Source organism: Silene latifolia, chromosome 11 (assembly GCF_048544455.1).
Source record: "Silene latifolia isolate original U9 population chromosome 11, ASM4854445v1, whole genome shotgun sequence".
In the NCBI taxonomy this organism is placed as follows: domain Eukaryota; kingdom Viridiplantae; phylum Streptophyta; class Magnoliopsida; order Caryophyllales; family Caryophyllaceae; genus Silene; species Silene latifolia.
This window is the reverse complement of record NC_133536.1, coordinates 198665236-198692545: the sequence shown is the minus strand read 5'-3', so window position 1 is coordinate 198692545 and position 27310 is coordinate 198665236. Positions and strand designations below refer to the sequence as shown.

The window sequence follows — 27310 nt, the reverse complement described above, 5'->3', positions numbered from 1 at the left end:
GAGTCCCAATCCGCTTGGGGCAGAGGTAGGGGAAGGCCAAATTCATGATCGTCGATATGGACGATGAAGATGTTGTGCTTGGCATGGAGTTTATCGACTCACTCAGGCCCTTCAAACTTGGGGATGGCATGATCACCATCACGTCAAACGGGAGCGAGATTGATATCAAGCTTGCACAAGAGGAACGCGATGCAAGGATCGCTTCTTTACAAGTGATTAAGGCGCCAAGAAGAAGGCGCCAACCAAAGATTCAAAAAGGGACTAAACCTGCGAGAAATTGGGGATATGTTCAACACGGGTGTTGTTGTTGTTGCACAACTAGTCATCGAGGTCGGAAGACAACGTATGAGCATGGTTATCGAGGATCAATCGTGACGAGGACGTCTACGGGTTTGGTGGGGGAGAATGTCACGGTTGGCTTTATGTACAACCGAGGTTCATTTGCTGGGAGCGCTTCAAGGCTCAAAGGATCAATCTTCAAGGAAGAATCTAGAAGATTAGAGAAGTATCCAGAAATGTCTAGAAGTTTCTAGAAGATAGTAGAGTCAACTAGAATATTTTAGAAGGGTCCGGAATATTCTAGAATAGTGTAGAGTAATCTAGAGTAATCTAGAAGTGTCTAGAATATTCTAGAATAGTGTGGAGTCTTCTGGGTTGTTCTAGATTGTTCTAGTGCATACTAGAATTGTCTAGAAGGGTCCAGAATGTTCTAGTAGGTACTAGAACATTCATGTACATGGTAGAGATATCTAGTAGTGTCTGGAACATTCCGGAAGTTTCTGGGGGTGTGATGTCCAGAGCATTCCAGAAGGTTCCGTTTCTAGAGAGTTCCATAGGAGTAGTATAAATATGGGTAAGGGGCATCATTTGCCAACCATCCTACCAAACACACACACAGACACACACACACAAACACACACACACACACACACCAAACATTGTATCCAAGTCTTGTAATTCTCTTAAGTATTCAAGTGTAATATAAGTAACATTTCCACACTTAGTGTCTAGCCTTCTTAGCCGACATCTATCCTTTATAACACATAATATTCCGCTGCAAAGAGGTTGCCTGACTTAGCTTGCAAAGGGGTGCGAGTTAAGTGGCACACGAGCTTGGTTTTCTAGTGTCAAAGTAACCAAGGCGTGACACGTTGGTTACAAAGCATAAACTTGTTCTTATGTGTAAACGAAAAAATCATCAAACAAATTACAATCCAAGGTTTCATTAGAATAAAAATCTGAATCAGGTTTCACAAACGTTATTAATTGCGTGTGAGGTAGCATTTTCTATTAATGTGTATGTTAAATATGGAGTATATCGTATATGATCAGACAAATTAAATAGCGAACGAAATAAAAATTTCATTAATAAGAATTGGAATATAAATTTAATGCTGAAAATAGTTTAAACTAACAGGATCTAGGTTATAGCAAAACGATTATAAAATTAAACTTATACATGATGTACTAATAAGTATTCACCATGAAGTAATTGTCATTTAATCAACTTAAGGAAAAACATATGCACTAAAAGAGTATCTTCGGTTATTGATTCTAACAAAACTTACTTTTAAAATTTATAAAATATTAAGATAGTAGCTTATTATTGGAGTTGTAAAATAAATGTTAGAAACTTGCGAACTGATACTATAAGAGTAAATAATCTCTTATAAAACGATTTTATGATAATAATTTGTAAAATCATATAAAAAAGACATGGATGACATTGTTATAGAAAAGTGCCGGTTCGTGAAAGTTATTTTAGTAATGTTTGACAAATGTATAAACAGATTCATAATAACGATTTTAGCAGCAAGTATGAGTGTATGACTATCAAATAAACTAAGAGAAATTAGAAAATACATTTTATAATTAGCAGATTATAGGATAATTAAAATGTGTTTATGTATAAATTGAGTATTCTGGTACAATAGAGGCCGCTATTAGCAACATATAAAAAATAACAGATTCTGATCAGTATGATATCAGAATATATATTCCAACTGAACTGAAATGAACCTGAATTAAACTGAACTGATCTGCACTGAACTGAACTTATTAAATAATAAGGAAACTGAGCTGATTTGAACTGAATTTATAAAAACCGAAACTAAATTCAAAAGAACAATGTCTTAAAGTCTGGGAGTCTTGAAAACAACTAAAAATCGATTCAAGTCAATTCAGATGAGGGTACATCGAGCATTACTATACAAAATCCCAAAATTAAGGTCCCGTTCTTTTGAACTAAAATTATCTGAACTTGATTGAACTTATCGCAACTAAATTTAATGGACTAGAAGTAAATTGATCTGAAGTAAATTGAACTGGAAATATTATTAAATTTCAGTAATTCTAATCTGAACTGAAATTAAGTTTAAGAGAACCGGGCCTAATACTTCGTACCTAGCTCAACCCGTTTCAAAGAGACAACACTAAACCGAAACCGACCCAAATTTATGAGGACAGAAACAAGGCACATAACAAAAAAGACAACAAGTGGGTAAAGTGGGGGAAGCAAGAAACAATAGATAGAGTGATAAGTTAGGAAAGTGAGCATAAGATTCCTAATTTTAAGGCATAGATTCAATGAATTTGCATGCTGACATAACTTCCCCTCTACACACCTTTCCCCCCCTACACATTCATTGTATACATCTTCCCAAATTCATACATTCATCATGCATTCTCCTTATTTATTATTATTTTTATTTTTAAATATCTTTTTTTATTCTCATTTTACACCCACTTTCCCTTTTCTTCTCTAACCCTTCCCCATTACTTAAAAACCTCTCATTTCAACACCATTTTTCTTATTTCTCATCTTCCTTTTCTTTCCTTCTTCTTCCTCAACTTTTTTATTTTCCTTTTTTTCCCTATTTTTATAGGGTTTTATTCCACTTGGTTCCACTTTGTCTCATGAATTTTGCGCTTATTCTACAAATTTCAACTGCTTTGTTCATAATCTTTGTTTTTGGGACCTGCTTTGATCTGGGTTTGTGCTTTTATCCATCAAGTTTCCATCTTTTTTGCCTCTTTGAGGTTTTTCTTTGCCTTTCATCATGTCTCAGATCTTCGATTTCACTGGTATGTTCTTTTTTCTGGGTTTTTTGTAATTCCTTTTAATTTTCATAATAATGAAGACGGTTTCACACTGTAAGACGGTCTTATTATAAATTTGTGCTTAATTTTAGGTGGTGATATATATAGGTTGCAATGTTAGTTTGATTTAATTAATTTATTTCCACTAATGAATTTAGATATAGATATGGACATGTATAAATCATGGATTTATTTCCCCAGTTTATGGTTGATTGTGATCATATTGGAAGAACCCTAGCTAAGTAGTTTTTGGTTAATTTGGATATTCAGGTGATGAGGAATTTTACCATGGGGGATCAATATACTCAAACCCCAAGGAAGCCGGTAGCTTTTTGTCCTTGGGTGATAGCCCAATGGATGTTTTCTTTCCTCGTAAAAAGGCTCGATTCGATACCCCTTTTGTTCTTAGCCATGAGATCTTGGACCAGAAAAACCAAGTCTCTATTGATTCTCTCCCAGATGAGTGCTTATATGAAATCCTTAGGCGATTACCCGGTGACCAAGAAAGAAGCACATGTGCTGGTGTTTCTAAGAGATGGCTTATGTTGTTGAGTAGTATCCCTAAGGAAGAACTTTGCAGGGAGAAAATGGATCTTATGGATGAGGATCTGGAGGATGGGTTCCTTACTAGGAGCTTGGAGGGAAAGAAGGCAACTGATGTTAGACTTGCTGCGATTGCTGTTGGAAATGGTGGTTGTGGTGGTTTGGGAAAGCTCACGATTAGGGGAAGTAACCCTAACCCTACTCGCGGAGTGAGTAACCTTGGTTTAAAGGCTATTGCTCGATGCTCCCCATCGCTTAAGGCTCTTTCTCTATGGAATATCTCTTCTGTTGGGGATGAGGGTCTTCTCGAGATAGCCAATGGGTGTGCCCGTCTTGAGAAGCTTGACCTTTGCAACATCCCTTCAATCACCGATAAGGCCTTGGTTGCTATTGCCAAGGGTTGCCCTTCTTTGAACTCTATTAGCATCGAGGGTTGTCAAAATGTTGGAAATGAAGGTCTACAAGCCATCGGGCAGTTCTGCACCAATTTGAAGTCTCTTAACGTTAAGGACTGCCCGCTTGTTGCTGATCAAGGGGTAGCTAGTTTAATGTCATCAGCTACTTTCGTCTTAAACAAGCTTAAGTTCCAAGGATTGAGTATCACCGATGTATCTCTTGCTGTCATTGGGCACTACGGCAAAGCACTTACTGATCTTGTGTTAGCCAACCTTCCAAATGTTAATGAAAGGGGTTTCTGGGTTATGGGTAATGCTCAGGGGCTTCACCACCTTAAGTCCATCACTATCACATCGTGCCGTGGAGTCACAGATCTCGCAGTTGAAGCTGTCGGAAAGGGTTGTCCAAATTTGAAACAGTTTGTTCTCAAGAAGTGTGCTTTCTTATCTGACAATGGATTGATCTCTTTTGCCAAGGTTTCAAGGTCTCTTGAGAGCCTTCAATTGGAGGAGTGCCATAGGATAACCCAAATCGGGTTTTTCGGTCTCCTTTTGAACTGTTCCCCCAAATTTAAGGCTTTAGCCATGTCAAACTGCTTTGGTTTTAAGGATATGATTTTGGGATTTCCCCTTCCTGACCTGTCCACCCCACTTCGATCTGTAACTGTGCGTAACTGCCCTGGTCTTGGGGACATGACTTTGGCCATGTTAGCCAAGTTATGTCCTCACTTGCAATACGTTAACTTCGCTGGTCTTCCTGCAATCACAGATGCAGGCCTTCTCTCTCTTGTTGAGAGTTGTGATGCTGGTAACGGTCTTGTTAAGGTTGATCTGTCCGGTTGCATCAACGTCACCGACGACGTCATAGTTTCATTGGCTAAAACCCATGGTGGAACCCTTGAGGTTCTAAACCTGGCTGGTTGTGGAAAGGTGACTGATGCCAGCTTGGCAGCCATTGCTAATGACTGCCTTGTCCTCAGTGAACTTGATATATCAAAGTGCGGCATCTCTGATTTGGGTATCACATCTTTGGCTCGTTCCAAGCAGCTTAGCTTGCAGATCCTCGCGTTGTCCGGGTGCTCATCGGTCTCAGACAAGTGCTTGCCGTTCTTGTATAAGTTGGGTCAGTCTCTTATGGGACTCAACCTGCAGAACTGCAACTCAATCTCTAGTAGCACCATCGACATGCTCGTGGACCGACTGGTCAAGTGTGACATCCTTGCCTAAATCCAAACCCGAAGTATATCTATCTAGAAGCGTTCGTGAATAGTAGTGGTTCGTTTAGTTTTTGGGTCCATCAGTTCAAAATCGGGCCTTACTCATCCCAGCGACTCAGTTCTTTTTCCAGGCGGAAATGGCAAATTTTACCCCCTTTTTTTGCAGACTTCCTCAACAACGAGGAGCCTGTTTCAAGAATTCCGGTACCCCCTTTTGCAACGGGTGCCGCGTTCTACCGCCATTGATGCCTGATAATATAGCTACGGAGTCCCTGGAAGAGTGAGGCCTTCCCCTATCTTTTGCTGGTGTCTGGATCTCTCTAAAAAAAAAAATAGTGTCTTTTGTTTAGTTTATCCTGTTGGTTGTCAGTTTTACCATGTCGTCCGTGACCGAGCCTTGATGGATTCGGTCATGGCGGGTGTTGTTGGTTACAAGTCGTTTTCATCGTCTGCTGCTTTTGGAAGCTCGAACTAGGGTAACTGGCTTCATCATGGGCTTTGGCTTTTACAGTTTTCCTTTACCGGAGACTGTTTTTTAACCTTTTTTTGCCAAGTCCTAGTTTTACCGGTGTCTTTAGTTACGAGCTTGTACTCTGCAGCGACGTTTTTTATGTAATGGTTAATGGGAGTACTACTGTTATGATAATGAATAAAAATCTTTCTTTAGTGTAAAATTATGTACCTTGTTATTCGGTCTCTATCGGTCGTTTGTTTACCTTTAATTGTACGAACAAACAAAGCAGACACCTAATTGTCGCACAACATAAGCGATATGCTGCACGTCTCATTTGACATTTGCCTAACATTTTTGTTGCGAAGACCATGTGATATACAAGGTGCGTGGAATAGTATCTCCAAATATTAATTGTCTAGTGCGATGTGATGCAATGGATGCCGGTTTCACATTTATCTTTTTTTCCATTTTGTTATTATTTACTTTCGTCCTGGTCATTTTTTTCCTATTCTATTTTGGGTATCTCAATCAATTTTTGTCCTTTCTATTTTAGTAATACATTTGATGAACAATTTGGTCATTCACACTTAATTTGGTACACATGTCATTTAGTAATTGACTCTCTCATCTTTCCTTTGTTTTTATGCCAAAATCAAAGGATAACAAATGACCGAGACGGAAAGAATACTTCGCAACTGAACTAGTTTTATACCTGTGCAAAAAATGCACGGGTCGTAATAGCAGGTGCTATCGTTAGATACATAAACAACCGTATTTTATCAGAATTATATTAAAAGTATTGACATGTTAGACCCGTTGAATGTATGTAAATTGGAACATTTTATGTAAATTGTGACATTTTAACTTATGTTTTAACATAAGTAATTAAAATAGGAATATGAATTGAGTTTAGGAGAGATGGTAATTTAATTGAATAAGAAACATGAAGGGTCTCATATATAGAAATTCAACACCCAATCAGAAGCTAGTAAAAACTTGGCTTTTATATTATGTTGATTAACATTTAGCAGTCCAATTTATAATTTTGTTGTTTGTATAAAGTTTATACATCAACTTTGGGCGTTGGTTTGTTTGTTATGTTGAACACTTGTTTTTACTATATACCTAGGTGAAATATGGTATTAGTAAATATTGTTAAAAATGTTTTGATTTTTTATGATAAAAATTTGCAACTAAAAAATATGTTATTAGTAAATATTTGTGTGGAGTCTATTGATCGAATACGAAAGAGGGGGGGTGAATTGAGTATTAAAACGATGACCACTTTTTGAAATATATGATATAAATTAATTACTTGATTTTATTGATTAAAATCAACTAATTAAATTATTAACAATAAGTGCAAAATCGAAATAACAATAATAAAGAGAGAGAGAAAGAGAGACACACAGGATTTTGAAGTGGTTCAGTTTCACAAGTCGAAACCTACGTCCACTATTCTCGATTAATAATTTTTAGTACCTTTCTCCGGATTACAAAAATTACCAATCCACTCGTATAATCAACTATATGATTATAACTCAGATTGAGTATCGCTAAATACTCTAGGTTGCTCTTACGTTAATAAGAAAAATACAACGACAAATACTAATCTCACGTTATGCGAGTGAGTATACTATCCTTGTGTATTTAATATCCTATAACGATTTTTCTTCGAGTGATTGACAAATTTGATGCGTGATTTTTGTATAAGCAAATATGAAAATAAGAATTAAAGCTCAAATAATTTTTGCTTAAAATATTTTTCTCTCTTTGAAATTTGTAGATGTGTGTGTCAACAATTAATGTTGAACTAGTGTAGTTCCCGTGCTATAGCACGATACTTTTTAGATTCATTTTATAAAGAGATATTATCAATTAAATTATTTACATAAATGAAGTATACTTTTAATTTAATGTTATAAATCTACTAAATATAATATCAATAAGAGGTTGAAAAAAAAGTCTACTACCATAAGAAGACATTTTAAGTTAAGTTATTTTTTTACTATTAAAAATAATACAATAATTTTATACCATTACATGCAACTAATTTATGACATTAATAGTACAATTATTAAGTTAATTGTATAATTTTATTAAAACGCATATTGACCTTAAAACGAAAAGCAGTAAAAACTATTCCTCGCGCCGAAAAAAAATAATTTACGAAATATTAAAATAATGTTTTCACTTTTTTATTTCTAATAGAAAATACATAAGTGTTTTTACATCCTTCAAAAAATAGTCCATATTACTAAGACAAAAATTTACATAATAAATAACTGATGACTTCTTACAAAAGAGGCAATATATAAATATAATATAAATTTAAATTTATACGAAATCAAGTTCACTCATCTAGCTTATAATATGACATGTAGAGTCCAAAATTATGGGCTATTAATAATTTTTACTTTGATAGATGAGATACAAAAAGTGGGCTACGTATATGGTCCACAATTTACAATCCATCAAATCTTGTTGTGTTAGTAGTATCCAGAAAAATAGGCCCAATTAAAAAAAAGTCACTTTAGGCGGGAAAACTAAGAGAATTTTTATTCTCTTAGTAGTAGGGGAGATGAATGAGAGTATTTATAGTAGAGAGGATTAGGGTTTGGAATATTCTGGAACTAGGGCATAGGAATGTTCTGGAAATATCAAACTTGATGAACAAGTAAGAAGAGAAAGGAAGGAGAAGATTTGGCCTCCTAGGGTTTCGGCCACCTAGGGTTTCGGCCTCCCTAGGGTTCGGCCGGCCCAAGGCCTCCTTCGGTCCATCCTTGCTTCTCTAGCCCGCAACAAATCGAGATAGAATTTAGTTAAAGCCCTAGGTTGCATGACGATATAAATATCGTATTACAAACCAATAGTTTATTTAACTTAAATTCTAATTAATTAATTCCAACCAAATAAATACTCTCTTATTTTTATAAACCATTAAAAATATATTTTCCAAAAATTAACGCATCATTTTTGTCTAGCAATGAAGTTATGTCTATTAGGTCATAACTTCACTAACCTTTAAATCAAACAAAGTAAAACCATTACCGGATGACGACCTATACTATCTAATCTTGAGTAGATCTTGAAGAACGAATCGTCTCTTCACAAGTCTCTCATCTTGAGTCTCGTGGTTGATTTCCAATCTTGATCTTGCTTGAATGCATCGATCAAATGTGTTTGAAGTTGTACCTTCTTGGTCCAAACTTCAAGCTTGCGTCTTGTAATTGTTCCTTTCTAAATTAAAACTTAAGCACACAATTACACGCATATGTTTATATATTAAGTCCACATACAAATCATTCATCATGTCATTATCAAAACAATTAATAAGGACTAAAGGTCCAACAAATTCCCCCTTTTTGATGATGACAAGTCTCCTATGATTTGTGTCTAAGTCTAGTTCCCCCTCAACATAATACTTCCCAAATTATAGAACAGTTGAGCGTAGAAACTAATAATCTCTTCAAAGTTATAACTATAGAACGCCATGAGAGAATTAACTTTAAGACGGTCGCAAATCATAAAAACAATTCCCCCTCTTGGCATCATTGAAAAGATAAGAACAAACATAAAACGACCAGAATAACATATTATGAAACAAGAAATAATCATGAAAATCATATTATATTAAACGTAATCTAGTTCTTAATTAGCATAATAATATTATAAACTGAAATCACACAAGGAATAATGCGGAAATGAAAAAGCTAATATCCATAAGAATGGATTTTTATTGTGAGCAAAGGAATTAAAAGATAAGGCGAGGTTGAATGGATTAGGGCAAAATGATCAAGGGTATCGTGGGCTTGGTGGGTTGGACCGTGGTCGGGTGCGGTATTCCAAGTCCTCGAGTCGCGCATGACAATGGTCGAGAAGTGCAGCTTGAGCGGTTAATCGAGTATCGAAGTTACCAATCCTCAAAGTCATTGCTTTAACTGCTTCATATATAGTTTGCATCTCAGACCTCATCTCCTTCCCAGATTGCAAAAGATCATCACCAAACTTAACCAAACTAGCCATACCTTCCTTTATTTGAGTAGACTCGGAGTGAGTTCGTACGGCGGCCTTAAAAACGCTGTCAAGCCGTGTATCAAACCGAGATAACACGGTTTGGATATGAGCCGCGCTAACCTCACTTGGTCCACTAGTATCAACTCTCCTCTTTCTTTGAATAAGATCAAACAATTCTTCTAATTTCTTGTCTTGTTCATTAATCCTTCCAAGAATAGAAGTAAAGTTTGAATCCATCTTAGAATCCAACATATCAATGCTCACATTACTTTTTCCTCCTTTTTCTCCTTTTTCGCCTTTTGTCTCAAAACCTAATTCGTTGCCATTAATAACGAGCTTCATATAAGATAGATAAAGATCGCTCATCTCGTCATTAGTGATAACTCCATAACTCTGCTTCCCAATTACTCCTTTCTTCTCCAAAATTCGAGATATCCAATTCCCATAAGGCAAACTTAAAGTAGAAGCAAAATCCTCCATCTTAGCCGTTACACTAGCTTGTATAATTTTATGAAACACAAACAAGGGTAGACTAACCTTTTCTCCTTCAAGCCAAGCCTTCATAATAATCATCTCATGTGCCCCGAATTTATCTCCACCTTCTTTTCTAGGGACAATAGTATTCCAAAGAAAGTTCAAAAAGAACCTTAATTTTGGCGGCAACTTTGTAGTCAAGATAGTCTCAGACGAAGTTGCATCTTGTTTGAAATACCGTTTCACTATCAACCTTTTTTCAGGTAAAAGACCTCCCCATTCTACGCTTGGATTGACCTCAGTTCCTCCTTCAGGGACTCGAGCCAAGTCGCAGAAATCACCAGGTGAGACTTTTATGGAAGTCTCATTGACCACAGCAAATAAATTTCCCTCCTTAAGATGAACAGAAGCATAAAATTGATATACCTCAATAGGAAAGACATGACCACTTACAGCAACAATATTTTCCCATCCTTGATCCTTGAGAAAATTTCTGAAAAACCCAAGTGCTTTGTATTTCTTTAACCAATCAATCGAATATACTCGTCCTGCGTGAATGCGATATTGAGCAACTTGATTGACATCTCTTCTTTCTCCTTGAGTTAGTCTAAGATTATTTAGTCCATTGTTGGTGTAATCATCCATATGCTGTGCGTGAAGAATACGTGAAGAACCATCTTGAAGTTTATAGCTCTCAGTCTTTGAACTTACCTCAATTTCCGAAACCGTCTTTCCCTTACCCTTAAACAATTTTCGTCGCTTGATGAGGTTGGAGGGTTGGTCGGCATTGGACCGTGGGGAACGGGGTGGTTCGGCCGGTGAGGTGGAGCGGGTGCGAGGTGGTGATTGGCTTACCTTCTTTCGAATAACAACATGTTTCTTTGATTGAAAACGGGTTGTAGGTTGATTAGTCATTATGAGAATTAAAGAAAGTAGTAAAAGGTAATTAGGGTTTAGAGAATTGTAATTGATGAGAATTATGGTGAGATTAAAGGGGTATATATAGCATAAGGAATTTTAGTTAAGGTAAGAATATGATTCCTAAAAGATAGAGAATAATACCAATTTCCTTATTTCTTTAATGCCTTTCTCCTTTTTTTTTTTCGGCACCTTCCTTTTTTTTTTTTTTTTTTTTTTTGTTTCGTGCCCTTTTTTTTTTTTTTTTTTTTTTTTTTTTTTACTAGGCACTTTTTTTTTTTTTTTTTTTTTTTTTTTTTCGTGCGTTTTTTTTTTTTTTTCGCACTTTCCTTTTTCCTTTTTTTTTCGGTATTATCTCCTATTGAATGTAAGATTAGGAAAGAAAATCTTAAGATGGAGTTTAGGTAGGATTTGTGGAGGAATATAATAAGATAGAAATATCTTTATTATATTAGGCAGTTTATTGTAGATTTTGTCGATTTTTGTAAGGAAATGTGATTATGCAGAATATAAAATACTACCATACACATAAGCAAGATATAACACGTAAAATAAATATTATTTAACATAATGAAACTTGCAACAAAAATATACGGACACAATCGTACAATCTTATCTTCCTAGCCAGTCATTCAGGTTCCCAGACATAATTATGACGAATTTAATTATCACTAATTAAACCAATCTCAAGTCTCAATAACTCAAAGCGTTTTCTAGCTAATGCCTTAGTCAAGATATCAGCCCATCGCCTTTTCAAAGACTACAAAATTCAAGTGAAATGTTGCCTTTCTCTACATGATCCCGTAGAAAATGGTGTCGAATATCTATATGTTTGGTCCTCGAGAGTCTTGGGCAGGGTTCTTAGAAATTACTATAGCACTCGTATTGTCACACATAATAGGCATACGACCTACATTTATACCATAATCACATAATTGTTGCTTTAACCAAAGTAATTGAGAACATACCAGTCCTGCAGATACATACTCGGCCAAAGAAAGAGACATTGCAACCGAATTTTGTTTCTTTGATCCCCATGTGATAATACAAGGTCCAACAAACGTTGCATACCCAGAAGTGCTTTTCCTATCTAAAGAACATCCTGCATAATCTGCATCTGAATATCCTACTAGATCGAAATTACACTCAAGTGGATACCATAAGTATAAATTAGACGTACCAATTAAATATCTCAAGATACGTTTAACTGCAATTATATGTGATTCTTTAGGGCACGATTGAAATCGAGCACAAACACATACGCTAAACATTATATCAGGACGACTTGCAGTTAAATATAAAAGTGAACCAATCATACCTCGATATGTAGTCTCATCGACACACTTACCATGTTCATCTATAGTCATCTTCTTTTCAGGTACCATAGGTGTATCGTATGATTTTGCATTTTCCATACCGAACTTTCGGATTAGTTCCTTGATATATTTCTGTTGGTGTATCTTTATACCATCCTTTGTTTGTTGAATTTGTAAGCCTAAAAAGTACTTCAGTTCTCCCATCATGCTCATTTCAAACTCAGAAGTCATTAGATCAGAAAAATACTTGCACAATTTTTCATTTGTAGAACCGAATATAATATCGTCTACATAAATTTGCACAACAAGTAAATTTGAACCCTCGGATTTTAGGAACAAGTTTTTATCGACAGATCCTCTTGTAAAATTATTTTGTAACAAAAACTTGGATAATCTGTCATACCATGCCCTTGGAGCTTGTTTCAAACCATATAACGCTTTGTCTAGTTTATAAACGTGGTTTTGAAACTTGCTATCTAAGAATCCGGGAGGTTGTTCTACGTAGACTTCTTCCTCCAAATAACCATTAAGAAATCTTTGTCTTAACGTCCATTTGGAACAGTTTCATTCCTTTATGAGCAAAGAAAGGCAATAATGAGACGTATAGCCTCAAGTCTTGCTACAGGTGCAAAGGTCTCGTCATAATCGATCCCTTCCTGTTGATTGTAGCCTTGGACAACTAGTCGTGCCTTGTTTCTTGTAATAAGTCCTGTATCGTCCAATTTGTTTCTAAACACCCATCTAGTACCAATAACAATTCGATCACTAGGTCGTGGCACTAAGTGCCATACCTTATTGCGTTCGAATTGTTGAAGCTCTTCTTGCATAGCGGTTATCCAATCAGGTTCAGCAAGAGCTTCTTTAATATTGGTAGGTTCAATGGTTGATAGAAACGAAAAGAACGAGCAGAAATTATTCAAGGACCTTCTAGTTTTAATGCCTTGCTCTAGATCCCCTAGGATTTTGTCCAAAGGGTGGGAGCTTTGATGTTTCCACTTTTTGAGAACTCTAGGCTCATTATCATTTGATGGACTAGCATCATCTGCAGACGAAGAATCATGATTTGTTCCCCCTGAGTTGGACTCGGGATTTTCTTCAGAAGCATCACTAACTTCATTAGAAATATCATGATTTGGATCGGAAGTTACAACATCATTAGGTATAACTTCAAGATCTCTTTCTTTATCCAAGGAAGGGTCGATAGTATCATTAACTATGGACTCATCACTTCTCTTAGGATTGTTTGCAGAATTTTCTAGTTCATCATTGATACCTTGAATATCTTCTTCTTCATTTAAAGGCTCATTTCTTGCTAGAAAGAAATCGGGCTCATCTGGATCCTCTTCTTCCTGTTCAGCTTTATCAAGCACATTATCTTCGTCAAAGCGAACATGAACACTTTCTTCTATGCGCAAGGTTCTTTTATTGAACACTTTGTAAGCTTTACTATGATCCGAATATCCCGTAAAAAACACTTCATCACTTTGGGGTCAAATTTTCCTAAATTTTCTTTTCCATTATTATGAACAAAACATTTGCTCCCGAAGCAACGGAGATGTGATATATTGGGTTTTCTCCCTCTTAAAAGTTCATAGGGAGTCTTTTTCAAAACAGGTCGGATCATAGCTCTATTATGCACATAGCATGCGGTACTAACGGCTTCTGCCCAAAAGCTTCTAGGAAGGCCACTACACAAAAGCATAGTACGAGCCATATCCTCTAGGGTTCGATTCATACGTTCCACGACACCATTTTGTTGTGGGGTACGTGGTGCGGAGAAGTTATGCCCCACACCATTTTCCCTACAATATTCTATAAATAATTGATTATCAAATTCCGTGCCGTGATCCGTCCGAATCGAAATAAGCTTATTATCATATCTATTTTGGGCAAGCTTCATTAATACCACAAATTCATCGAAAGTTTCATCTTTAGAAGAAAGAAAGATTGGCCAGACGTACCTTGAGTAATCATCGACTAGAACAAATACATACTTTGATCCACCACGGCTTCTAACTCTCATAGGTCCACATAAATCCATGTGTACCATCTCAAGTGGTCGTTTAGTGCTAACTATTCTCTTAGGTTTAAAAGAGGATCTAACATGTTTGCAGCGGGCACATGAGTCACACATTGTCTCTTGGTCGAAATTAATTGAGGGCAAGCCTTCAACTAAATCCATGGACTTAAGTTTCTTTAAAATAGTTGGACTAACGTGTGCAAACCTCTTGTGCCACAAGCAAGACTCATCGGAAGTTACTTTCATACACGTAAAGGAATTTGTATTGACAGCATTTAAGTCAATCATATACACATTCCTCATACGGTGACCCTCAAGTAAAACATTACTAGTACCTTCAATTATGATACGACAAACATCGGCATGAAAAACAACTCTATTTCCTTTGTCACATAATTGAGAAATACTAAGTAAATTGTGTTTAAGACCACTTACCAGATATACTTTATCGATTGAGTGAGAGGTAGAAATTCCAATTTTTCCTACTCCAATAATCATACCCTTCTTGTTATCTCCAAAGGTAACCTTGCCACCAAAGAAGGGCTCTAGTGAAAGAAAAAGACTGTCTCTGTCATGTGTCTCGAGCATCCACTTTGTCGAGATACCATAAATTATTTTCTTTCACTTCTTCCTGCAAATGAATAAAATACAACTTTTAGGTACCCAAGCTAAGTTGGGTCCTTTATGGTTAGTAATTCTATATATTTGATCCTTTCTAACCCATACTTGTCTTATTATTCTTTTGGCTTTGACATTGGGTTGTTGTCTAACAATCGGAACATAAGGTACTTTAGGTTTTGCTCTAACAAAAGTAGCTCTAGATCTAGTACATTCATGAGACGCTCTAGGTTTAGGGTTTTGAACTTTGGGCTTGAATGTATGCTTTCGATTCTCATTTATTTTGTTTGATTTTGAAGGAATAGATGAGTAATCAAAAGCCATATCATAAGTCCATCTAAACTCATTATTGCGTTCTTCATTGTCATTAGGCTCATCTATAGTTGAGACATCATCTTCAACTATGAAATCACAAGTCTTAGCCGTTTCGACATTCTTTTTCTTATCCCAAGCAAGTTTGACACAATTAACTTGAATATGTCCAGTAGAGCCACAGTAATTGCAAATCAAGTATTCTGGAAGATTAACGTATTTTCTTTTTCTGAAATCATTTTCAGATTTGCATTTATCATGGTCTCTACGACTATAGCATTCATGACCAAGTCCCATCTTCATGTTGTTATCGGATTGTTCAGTAAGGAAGTTTAAAACCTTTGTGCTTCCTTCCCATTTATCATGAACCTTTCGTGCATGTAAAAGTAATTCTTTCAAGGATTCAATTTCTTTTTCACATTTTGAATGATCTACACTTGAATCCTTGGAAGAGTTACCTTTCTCAAAGTCTTCACGAAATTTATCAAAATGTTCATTCAAGACACGTTTCTCAATTTCATGTTGTTCCTTAAGTTGAGACAGACTTTTACTAGCTTCTTCTAATTGCTTAGAGAGAAATACAATTTCTCTCTTGTGTTCGGAAACCACACTATCTTTGCCATTAAGCTCATCTTTTAAGATCTCATTGACTTTCTTCAACTCAGAAGTTATAGCATCACTAGCTGTAACTTTAGCTTGAAGATGCTTTATGTTGAGTTTGAGCTCTGAAGTTATGGCATCACTAGCCGTAACTTTAGCTTGAAGATTCTTAATGTTGAGTTTAAGCTCTGAAGTTATGGCATCACTAGCCTTAACTTTTGTTTCAAGAGCGTTCTTCTCAGCATTCGTCATGTCTGAAGTTGTAGCTGGAGTAGCCATAACTTTAGATTTGAGCTTTTTGGCGTTGGCTTTCAGAAGTTGGTTTTCCTCAGCAATATCTAAAATCTGTTCCTTAAGGTCTTTTAACTCTAGACTTTGTTCATGACAATGATCAAGGGAATGTTCACAACACTTAAGTAAATTATCCTAAGAAAGTTTCCTAACACGCTTTTTAAGGTCAAGATAATTTACCTCTTCATCCTCTGAATCTGAATCTGAATTTCCAACAAGACATCTCTCAGAATTTGAAGCATTGCTTTCATTGTCGCTTTCGGAGAATAGGTCAAGACTGACGTTACTTAGACAAACGTTGGCAGTTTCTTCTTCATCTTCGGATTCGCCATCTTCAAAGTCCAAGTCTCCCCAACAATATGCCATCATAACTTGCCTGAATTCTTTCTTTGTTTTGTCACGTAGATTTTTGTCTTTAATTTTCTTCCATGTAGGGCAATCTTTGATCATGTGATCATTTTCACCACATTTGAAGCATCCACGATTAGAGAAAGACCCTTTTGACTCAAAATTTTTCTTGGGAGTTTGTTTTGATTTGTTATTTGTTTTATTTTGATTTTGAAAGAAAGCCTTTTTCTTAAAACGTTTAACAAACAAAACGGTTTCATCTTCAATATCTGAAGAATCATTAATCTCGCTAGACTCAGCTTGTAAGGCCATCTTTTTGCTTGTGCCAACTTCCTCCTCATCCTGATTAAGAGTAATCTCGTGAGCCATTAAGGTTCCGAGTAGCTCCTGATAGGATAATGAAGTTAGGTCCTTACATTCTTCTATGACAGATACTTTATGTCTCCATCTGCGAGACATACTTCTGAGTATTTTTCTAGCAATTTCCTCAGAGTCAAAAGTTTTTCCTAAATTCTTTAGCTCATTGATGATGCTAGAAAAGCGAGAGGACATGCTATCAACGACTCGTTTTGCTCCATGGCAAAACAAGCTCGTATTTTCGCATTAATAATGCCATACGTTGCTTTTTGACAACAATGGTTCCCTCATAGGCTAATTCTAGACCATCCCATATTTCCTTGGCAGATGAACTGGTTGAGAAACGATCGAATTCAGTGGCAATCATACCGTTTTGCAATAAGCTTATTGCTTTTGAATTCTTCTCACCTTTTAATAATCCGCCTCAATATAGTCTTCTTCTTTCTTTTCGACGGTAGTGCCATTCGGTTGCAAGTAAGATCTTATTAGGACCATTCTTGATAATCAACCAACACTCCCAATCGTTTCCCTTAATGAAGTGGGTCATCATATTTTTCCATAAACCATAGTTCTTCCCATTGAATATAGGACACTTTAGGTGTTTGGAATCCATTTGATAAAAAATAAATGCAGCGGAAAAGACGATAAATAGACTACAAAAAAAACGATCAACTCTAGCTGTTAGGCTATCAAGAGCACGAGGCTCTGATACCAATTGTGGAGTCTATTGATCGAATACGAAAGAGGGGGGGTGAATTGAGTATTAAAAACGATGACCGCTTTTTCGAAATATATGATATAAATTAATTACTTGATTTTATTGATTAAAATCAACTAATTAAATTATTAACAATAAGTGCAAAATCGAAATAACAATAATAAAGAGAGAGAGAAAGAGAGACACACAGGATTTTGAAGTGGTTCAGTTTCACAAGTCGAAACCTACGTCCACTATTCTCGATTAATAATTTTTAGTACCTTTTTCCGGATTACAAAAATTACCAATCCACTCGTATAATCAACTATATGATTATAACTCAGATTGAGTATCGCTAAATACTCTAGGTTGCTCTTACGTTAATAAGAAAAATACAACGACAAATACTAATCTCACGTTATGCGAGTGAGTATACTATCCTTGTGTATTTAATATCCTATAACGATTTTTCTTCGAGTGATTGACAAATTTGATGCGTGATTTTTGTATAAGCAAATATGAAAATAAGAATTAAAGCTCAAATAATTTTTGCTTAAAATATTTTTCTCTCTTTGAAATTTGTAGATGTGTGTGTCAACAATTAATGTTGAATGAATGAGAGTATTTATAGTAGAGAGGATTAGGGTTTGGAATATTCTGGAACTAGGGCATAGGAATGTTCTGGAAATATCAAACTTGATGAACAAGTAAGAAGAGAAAGGAAGGAGAAGATTTGGCCTCCTAGGGTTTCGGCCACCTAGGGTTTCGGCCTCTCTAGGGTTCGGCCGGCCCAAGGCCTCCTTCGGTCCATCCTTGCTTCTCTAGCCCGCAACAAATCGAGATAGAATTTAGTTAAAGCCCTAGGTTGCATGACGATATAAATATCGTATTACAAACCAATAGTTTATTTAACTTAAATTCTAATTAATTAATTCCAACCAAATAAATACTCTCTTATTTTTATAAACCATTAAAAATATATTTTCCAAAAATTAACGCATCATTTTTGTCTAGCAATGAAGTTATGTCTATTAGGTCATAACTTCACTAACCTTTAAATCAAACAAAGTAAAACCATTTAGGATGACGACCTATACTATCTAATCTTGGTAGATCTTGAACGAATCGTCTCTTCACAAGTCTCTCATCTTGAGTCTCGTGGTTGATTTCCAATCTTGATCTTGCTTGAATGCATCGATCAAATGTGTTTGAAGTTGTACCTTCTTGGTCCAAACTTCAAGCTTGCGTCTTGTAATTGTTCCTTTCTAAATTAAAACTTAAGCACACAATTACACGCATATGTTTATATATTAAGTCCACATACAAATCATTACTGTCATTATCAAAACAATTAATAAGGACTAAAGGTCCAACAATTTGTAACTTAACATCATTAATTTCTGTGTAAAAAAACAAAAAAATACTCATTTTATTACTTCTTTCGATCTAAATTTTAATTTATTTCTCCAATCAAAATACATTAAAGAGGAACATGAAAAATAAGTGAATTGTCGATTTAAATTCTATAAATAATGTACTAGAAAGTAAAACTCTATAAATACCGTGCATATATTGCACGAAGTCTATATTAGTAACTCTATAAATACCGCGTATTCATTGCGCGGGATCTAAACTAGTCTGCTAATAATCAAACAATTTTTTTTTTTTTTTGAAATATGCTAATTTAATTTGATTGTCGAATCCGCTACTAAAACCTTTTAACTGTATTCTACTAATATTATCCATTATTATAAATCTGATTCTGCTAATTGTCAAATATAACCTTTAAATTAGTATAGTAATATAGTTTATAGGAGTAAAAAAAGTAGAATAATTGAGGTATCTTGAAGGAGTTGGGTCAAAATCGTTGACGATCTTAGAGATGCTTACGCTAAACCAAGAAAAGATTTCCTAGTGATAGCCATCATTACTTTCTAATCTTTTTAGATTAATTTAGTTTGATTCTCAAAGACAACAAATCATGGACAAAAAATTCACTAATTTCGCATCAAATCTTCGAGGATCAATCTTTTTCTAACAGTACGATCCCTTAAAAAGGCTCGTTTCACCCGATTTAGCCCAACATTGAAATATGTAATGAGTGAGTGGAGTCTATAAATAAATTAAGAAAAGTAATAATGTAATGATTTCAAAGCTTTACAGCTAAGAGATATGATTAATAAGGATTTGTTCATGATTAGTTGATCCCAAAATGAGCTAATTATCTTAAACCAATGTTAATCAACGGTGGACTTGTATCATTGAATCTTGAAAGATTAAATTGTACTCGTAGTAGTATGTCTTAATTAAGGAGCCCATTAAGCTTTTCACAAGTTGTAGAATAAGACCATTTTCGAAAAAAGTTTGTTCATTTGTGCTAATAAATAATGAATTATCTTCATGTATAATGAGACCGTCTCATAATATAAAACCGTGTCACTAGAATTAATATAAGCTTTTAGTTGTATTGCATAACTTTTGTATTTTCTAAGAATTTGAGATGAGCTCGGTAAAATTAACTCCATATAACAAAATTTATATATCTATATACTCATTGATGAAGTTAGGGATTGTCGCGGAGATGCAAAATTTAAGGAGGTAATTGAAATTATTAACTACTAAGCTTATAAGACCCTGTTCTTTTGGACTGAAATTGTCTGAACTGAACTTAATGGAGCTGAACTGAACTGAACTGAACTGATCTGAACTGAACTGAACTGAAATAATAATAAAAAGATTATAATAATAATAATAATAATAATAATAATAAATATTATAATAAAAATAATACCAATAATAATAATAAATATTATTATAATATTATTCATTAATAATAATAATATATTAATATAATCTAATAATAATAATCTAATAAGATATATAAAAAATAAAATATTAATATAATAATAAATAAAGTAATAATAATACAAATATATTAGTAATATAAATGATAACATTATTAATAATAATATAATATATTAATAATAATAACTAGAAAATAAATAATATAATAATAATAATAATAATAGGTCTAATATAATAACTTATTAACATAATAATATTAAATATAATAATAATAATAATAATAATAATATAATAATAAATATGTGATTAATAATATTAATAATGAGTATATTAATAAAATAATAAATAATAAATAATAACTTATTAATATAATAATATTAAATATAATAATAATAATAATAAATATGTTATGAATAATATTAATAATAATAAATATATTAATAAAATAATAAATATAAAATAATAATAATAATAATGATAATAATAATAATAATAATAATAATAAATGTATTAAATATATATATAATAATATAAACAATACGAATTAATTATTAATAAATATAATAGTAATATAATAAATATAAAAATAATAATAATAATAATAATAATAACAATAGTAAATACAGTACATTAATATAAAAATAATAATAAGAATATCAATAAGAATAATAATAGTAATGTTGAAATAAATGAATCGAATCGAATCGAATCAATCGATCTCGAATCGAATCGAATCGAATCAATTGATTGAGTGAATCGAATCGAATCGAATGGAGTGAATCGAATCGAATCGAATCGATTAGAATCGAAATTAAGTCCAAAAGAACAGGGCCTAAGTATAACTGCTGGAGAGGTTTTGAGAGTTTATATAATACTTTCTAAGGTTTAATACAGAATAACCTAAAAGACCCAAGACAGAACTCTAGTCCAATACAAATAACGGACACCGTTTAGGTTTCAGGGGCGTTGCCTCCGAGCCCACACTAAGGCGTTTCACTCCTGGACGACCCTGACTCGCTCACTTCGACACAGTCGTTCGAAATGACGACTAACAAATTCAAGGCATATATCCAACAAATCTCCACCTTGACTTGAATCCTCTCACAAACAACAAATGTACCAGATGCACCCTACCTAAATGCCAGATGTACCATATACTCTTCTCCCCTCCCCCTTAAATATTACACACAATCGGGCAATCAGATGCTTCAGATATTTAGTAAGTCCAAACAATGTTGAAAATTACTAAGCGAAACCGGCTTGGTAAGCATATCAGTTGGGCTATCAGTGGGACCCACTTTATTCACCCTAATGCTCCTCATTCCTTAAGAAATGATACCCGACGTCGATGTGCTTAGTCCTCTTATGATGGACTTGATCCTTAGCTTGACAAATTGCACTGAGGCTATCCCAGTACACAATAGCTTATTCCTGATGTAGACCAAAATCAATGATCAGCCCTTTAACCAAATTTCTCTACTTTAGCTGCTGCTGTTAAGCCATTACTAAGCTTTTGTAGTAGATAACGTGTTACTGTAGGCTGCAAAGTAGCCTTTCAACTGAAAACCGTACTAGTAAGAGTGAAAACATACCCAATCATAAATCTAAATACTCTGTATCACCAACATAATCAGAGTCAGAATACCTGACACTAAATACTCTGTATCACCTCCATAAATGAGATCAACATTAGATGTACCCTTAAGCAGGTACCGAAAATCCTCTTTACAGCTTACCAGTGCTTTTTACCCGGATCACCTATAAATCGACTCGTCACACTGACAAACCCTGCTAGATCAGGCCTAGTACAAACCATAGCATATATAAAACTTCCTACTGCATTAGCATAAGGAAACCGAGACATGTATGCCTTCTCTTCAGTTGATTTAAGTGCGAACGACGCAACAGACATATGTGCATTCGATTCACTAGGAGTATCTATGGGTTTAGAAGTAGACATGTCAAACCTTGGAAGCACCTTCTGAATATAGCCTATCTCTGATAAGAAAAGCTTCTTCTTGCTTCTATCCTTGTTATGTCCATCCAAAATTTTTGTTCGCTGCACCCAGATCTTTCATTTCAAACTCAACACTGAAGAGACCTTTCAACTTCTGAACACCAGACTTGCTCTTTGCAACTATTAGCATATCTTCGACATATAGGACTAAATAGATGAATGAATCATCAGAGCCGTAGCGTAATACACACAACAATCAGACGAACACCTATTATAGCCGATCTTCATCATATAGCTGACAAACCCCTTATATCATTGCATGAGAGACTGTTTTAGCCCCATATAAGGACTTTCGGCCCGCAAACATAGCCTTCTTTTCTGGAGACCTAAAAACCCTCTAGTTGAGTCATGTTTATCTCTTCTTCCAACTCTCCATATAAGAAAGCTGTTTTAACGTCTAGTTGTTCAACCTCCAAATCCTGTTGTGCAATTATCGCTAGTAGAGTTGGCAAGCTCCACTCGACTTGAGAAACATGACTGACCTGCCCGAAACCTGACCCGACATCATATGGAAACTAACAATATCCGAAACCCACCCAACCCGTTTACGACCCAATATGATCTGATGATCAGTGACCTGAATCCAAACCCGGTCCCCCTTGATATGAACTCCATCTGATAATGACCCGGTAGTTATTAAGTTTAATAATGATCAAAATGAAAACGATTTAGTGTTTAATTTAATATATTTGACTTAATATTAGAGCAATTAAAAAAATAGCTAAAAACAAAATTTAATGATAAAAATTAAAGTAATACGGTAAAATAACTTAGAAGGCATGGCTCAAATTTGAGTTTGTTGAGATCATTAAATAGTTGAAGGTACCGCTATAAACTAATTAGGTAGGAGTATGACCCAGTTCTTTTGGATTGAAACTGATCTGATCTGAACTGAACTTATAGGATCTGAATTGAACTTATAAGATTTGAATTAAATTTAAATTAAGTGACGAATGAGATCTGAACTGAACTTATAGGATCTAAAATTAACTAAACTGAACTTATAGAGTCTGAATAAACTGAAGTTATAGGATCTGAATTGAATTTATAGGATTTAAGCTGAACTGAACTTATAAAATTTAAAATGAACTTAGATTTAGTGGCTTTAAGTTTAAAAGAACATCACCTATGTAGTTCAAATGAACATCATTACCTAAATGAATTGTTGAAATTGTCTTTACCTTACGATGTAGAATTGATTGTGGACGGGTGTTGTTCGGTTTGCTTAAATTTCAAGCCTAACTAATATAATACGAGTAAGAGTTAACTTGCACGTTTTGTGACAAAAATAAACAAACAAATCGGAAGATTAAAACTTGCACGTACATTCCAATTTATGAGACAAAATACGGCAATGAAAATGAAAGGACCACTCTCTAATAGTCTAATACGTAGTAGTATTATTAAGAAACAATGTTTTTTTTGAGGGACAAAAATTTATTTTTTATTAATCAAAGCCGATACGAGGTCGGTAGACAGTAGCTACAGTATCAGTGATAACTTAAAAGGACACGTCTACCAACCCCCGGGTCGAAAAAACAAGAGGCATAAACTTCATAAAGCGCGCCATCCTTTGGATAAAAAAAGCCATAGTATAGCCGAGGCGCTAAACCTCTTTTTGAGAAATGTTAGAGCAAGAGATCCTACTGAGGCAGAAGAATGCAGTTTCGCTCCCAAAGAGAACGTAAGGTAAAGACAGAGGAGGCAGTAAGCGCTGTTGGCGGAGCAGCAAGCACTCATTGTGCAGGTTATTACCTTCCGTGATCGGAAAAACCACTAGAAGAAATGAAAAACAAGTAGTGACTTTATCTTCGGTCTACTTGTTAAGGCCTATCCTTCCTCCCCTTCTTCCATTCCCTTGGATTTGCCTTCAAGTCCGAGGAGATACCAAACTGAGAAACGACCGATGCTTGATTTCATTGCTCTACACCGATTGTTCATTCCAATACTGTCCCTTAGGCTCCCCTCGTTGTGAATTTTAATTTAATCTTCCGATCCAAATGATCCCCACGCGAACTGAGGACCATGAGGTACATTACCCAACCGCTTAACAAGAGAATGTTCACTTTATAAGTCCAAGGAGGTTTCATCGCAAAACCAATTGACAACGGATGGAGCAGCCCTTTGGGTTATAAGCACTTAAGCAGGGCGAACCTGTTGAACGTATAAGACTTATGTATTTCATATATTTGCCAAATCAATTGTGTTGAGTACAATGTACAAAGAGAATATATATACTAAGGATACACGGTATTTACGGAAACGAGATAATTTGGTAACGGCTAGTGAATAAACTCTTCTAGGCAAGGAAGATTGTTGCCTGTTGTGTGCTTGATGGAGCCGTTGGAGGTGGGTCGTATTACCCCTCTCAAGTTGGTGCGTGCAAATTGGAGACTCCCAACTTGGATAGCATATTCTTGAAAGAAATCCGTGTAACACCCCCATATTCAGAGGAGCCTTAACTAGGCCTTCCTTAGCATATAAGAGCGTTACCATCTCGGTTGCCTGAGGATAGTAATAATCAAATGTCGATAAAAGAACTATTATATTGTATTACAAGCGATTAAACCAACAAATAATATGAAAGATACAACTCAAAGACTACTCGCTATGACTATCGAATCTCGTGAAGACTCATCCCTGCCCGGACTCCTACTATCAACAACATCAACACCTGCTAAAACCGACTGCTCACCATAAGGGATCACGGCAGACACATAACAAACAAATAACCACACAAGGTCAGTACTGAGACAAGATACGACAACGGCAACTACGACTATCAACACAAAACAAAGCTATCAAACCCAAACACAAACACGATAACCCAACCAACTTTGTCACCGACTGTCCACTGGACCAGTCCTGCCAGTGGGGGACCGCAGCCGTTCCCACCAAATCCCCGTTCCTCATAATGAGCGATAACCCTGTCCATTAATGTGCACATCCCCTCCCGTGGCGGGTTCCACGGAGGGCGAAACTAGGGCGTGAAGTCACTCCCGCAAGTGACCTCACTCAGCCGAGGCCACACCTCGAGAACCATAGACAACGATCACAATCACCATCACAATCGTCACCAAACAATTACGATACTAAGCAATCACAAAACAATCACAACGACCGACACGCTAGACCATCTACAGAAACTGAGTAGGCGAACCTACCTTTAAGCAACTGCAACCAACCCATGCCAACATATGACATATCCAGCAATCAAGCAAGGCCTATAAGCACAACACAATCATCTATTACTACCAAGCAAACCCTAATCGCAAAGAACAAGGACACGGATGATGATTATGACATACCTATAGGGAGAAACTCAGCAAAAGACCGCTACCCGACTCAAGTGACGCCCTCCTAAGGCTCAAGGATCTTCAAAAAGGCTTCCATGGAGGTTTTGAGGTGAAGGGAAGGGAAAGAGGCGACTGAAGGATAGGAAGAAAGTGGCGGAAGTGATTTGCGGATTTAACAAAACGCGATATAAAACCCTCGCTGAAAACTCGGTACTCGATCGAGTACCCAACATACTCGATCGAGTGGCCCCCTACTCGATCGAGTAACCTAGCTACTCGATCGAGTAGCCTCTACTCTATCGAGTACCATTCTTAACACGCAACCTAAGATGATTTTGGCACTCGCTTCTAAGGCTATTCCCGCTCCCAAGGTTAGTAAACGCTGGTCAAAGGGTCCCAAAAAGGGCGGGTATTACAATCCGTCCTAGAGCTTTAGTCAAAATATCGGCCAATTGGATTTTGGTATGGACGTAGCTTGGTTTGATTGTGAGTTTTAGAATCTCGTCCCGAATGAAGTGACAATCCACTTCAAGGTGTTTAGTGCGTTCATGAAAAACCGAGTTGCGAGCTATGTGAAGGGCGGATTCACTGTCACATAGTAGGTCAATCGGTTTGTCATGAGGGAGACCCATAAATTGTAGTAGACCTTTAATCCATTTCAGTTTGCAGACCGTGACGGCCATGGCCCGATACACGGCCTTAGCTGATGATTGCGAAACCGTTGTTTGCCTTTTCGTTTTCCAAGAAATAGGGGTGCTGCCGAGAAACGTAATGTAGGCGGATAGGGATCTTCGACTATTAGGACAATTTGCATAATCAGAGTCGCAATAGGCGCGTAGGCGAAGATCATTATCAGACCGAAGAAGGAGCCCTTGACGTGGATTATTTTTAAGATAACGAACCACCTGAAGCACAGCTTGCCATTGATCTGTCCGTGGGGCATGCATGAATTGCGTCAAGATGTGGACGGAGTAGGTAAGTTCTGGTCTTGTGATGGCGAGGTAGACTAGGCGGCCTATCAAGCGTTGATAAGGCTGCGGGTCAGAGAGCAAAGGAGAGCTCGTTGAGGCGAGTCGATGATTGGGTTCCATGGGTATAGACTGGGGTTTGGAACCGAGTAGGTCGACTTCAGTGAGAATGTCGAGGGCATATTTTCTTTGCGATATAAATAGCCCGGTCTTATTCCGAGCAATTTCTAAACCCAAGAAATATTTTAGAGGCCCAAGGTCCTTCATGTGAAAACAACTACTGAGATAGCCGTTGAATCGATCAACCATACTTGAATTATTTCCACAAATAAAAAGGTCGTCGACGTAGACTAGAACATGTACCTCAGTGTTGGATGTTGTGATGGAGAACAGGGAATGATCGTAGGGACATTGCTTGAAGCCATATGAGATCAAAGCCGAAGCTAACTTGGCCTACCAACATCTTGGAGCCTGTCGCAAGTCATATAAAGATTTCCTGAGACGACAAACTTTGCCGTTGGTGTCATTGTTGAAGCCCGGAGGTGGTT

The 27310-nt window shown here is 35.9% G+C and overlaps 1 protein-coding gene across 1 annotated transcript; it reads left to right on the top strand.

Moving 5' to 3' along the window:
- Nucleotides 1-2494: 2494 nt before the first annotated feature.
- Nucleotides 2495-5928, top strand: LOC141612277 (EIN3-binding F-box protein 1-like). Its single transcript, XM_074431018.1, has 2 exons — nucleotides 2495-3084; nucleotides 3370-5928. Exons 1-2 carry the CDS (start codon nucleotides 3060-3062, stop codon nucleotides 5262-5264), a joined length of 1920 nt encoding a protein of 639 aa, XP_074287119.1. The 5' UTR covers nucleotides 2495-3059; the 3' UTR covers nucleotides 5265-5928.
- Nucleotides 5929-27310: the final 21382 nt, after the last annotated feature.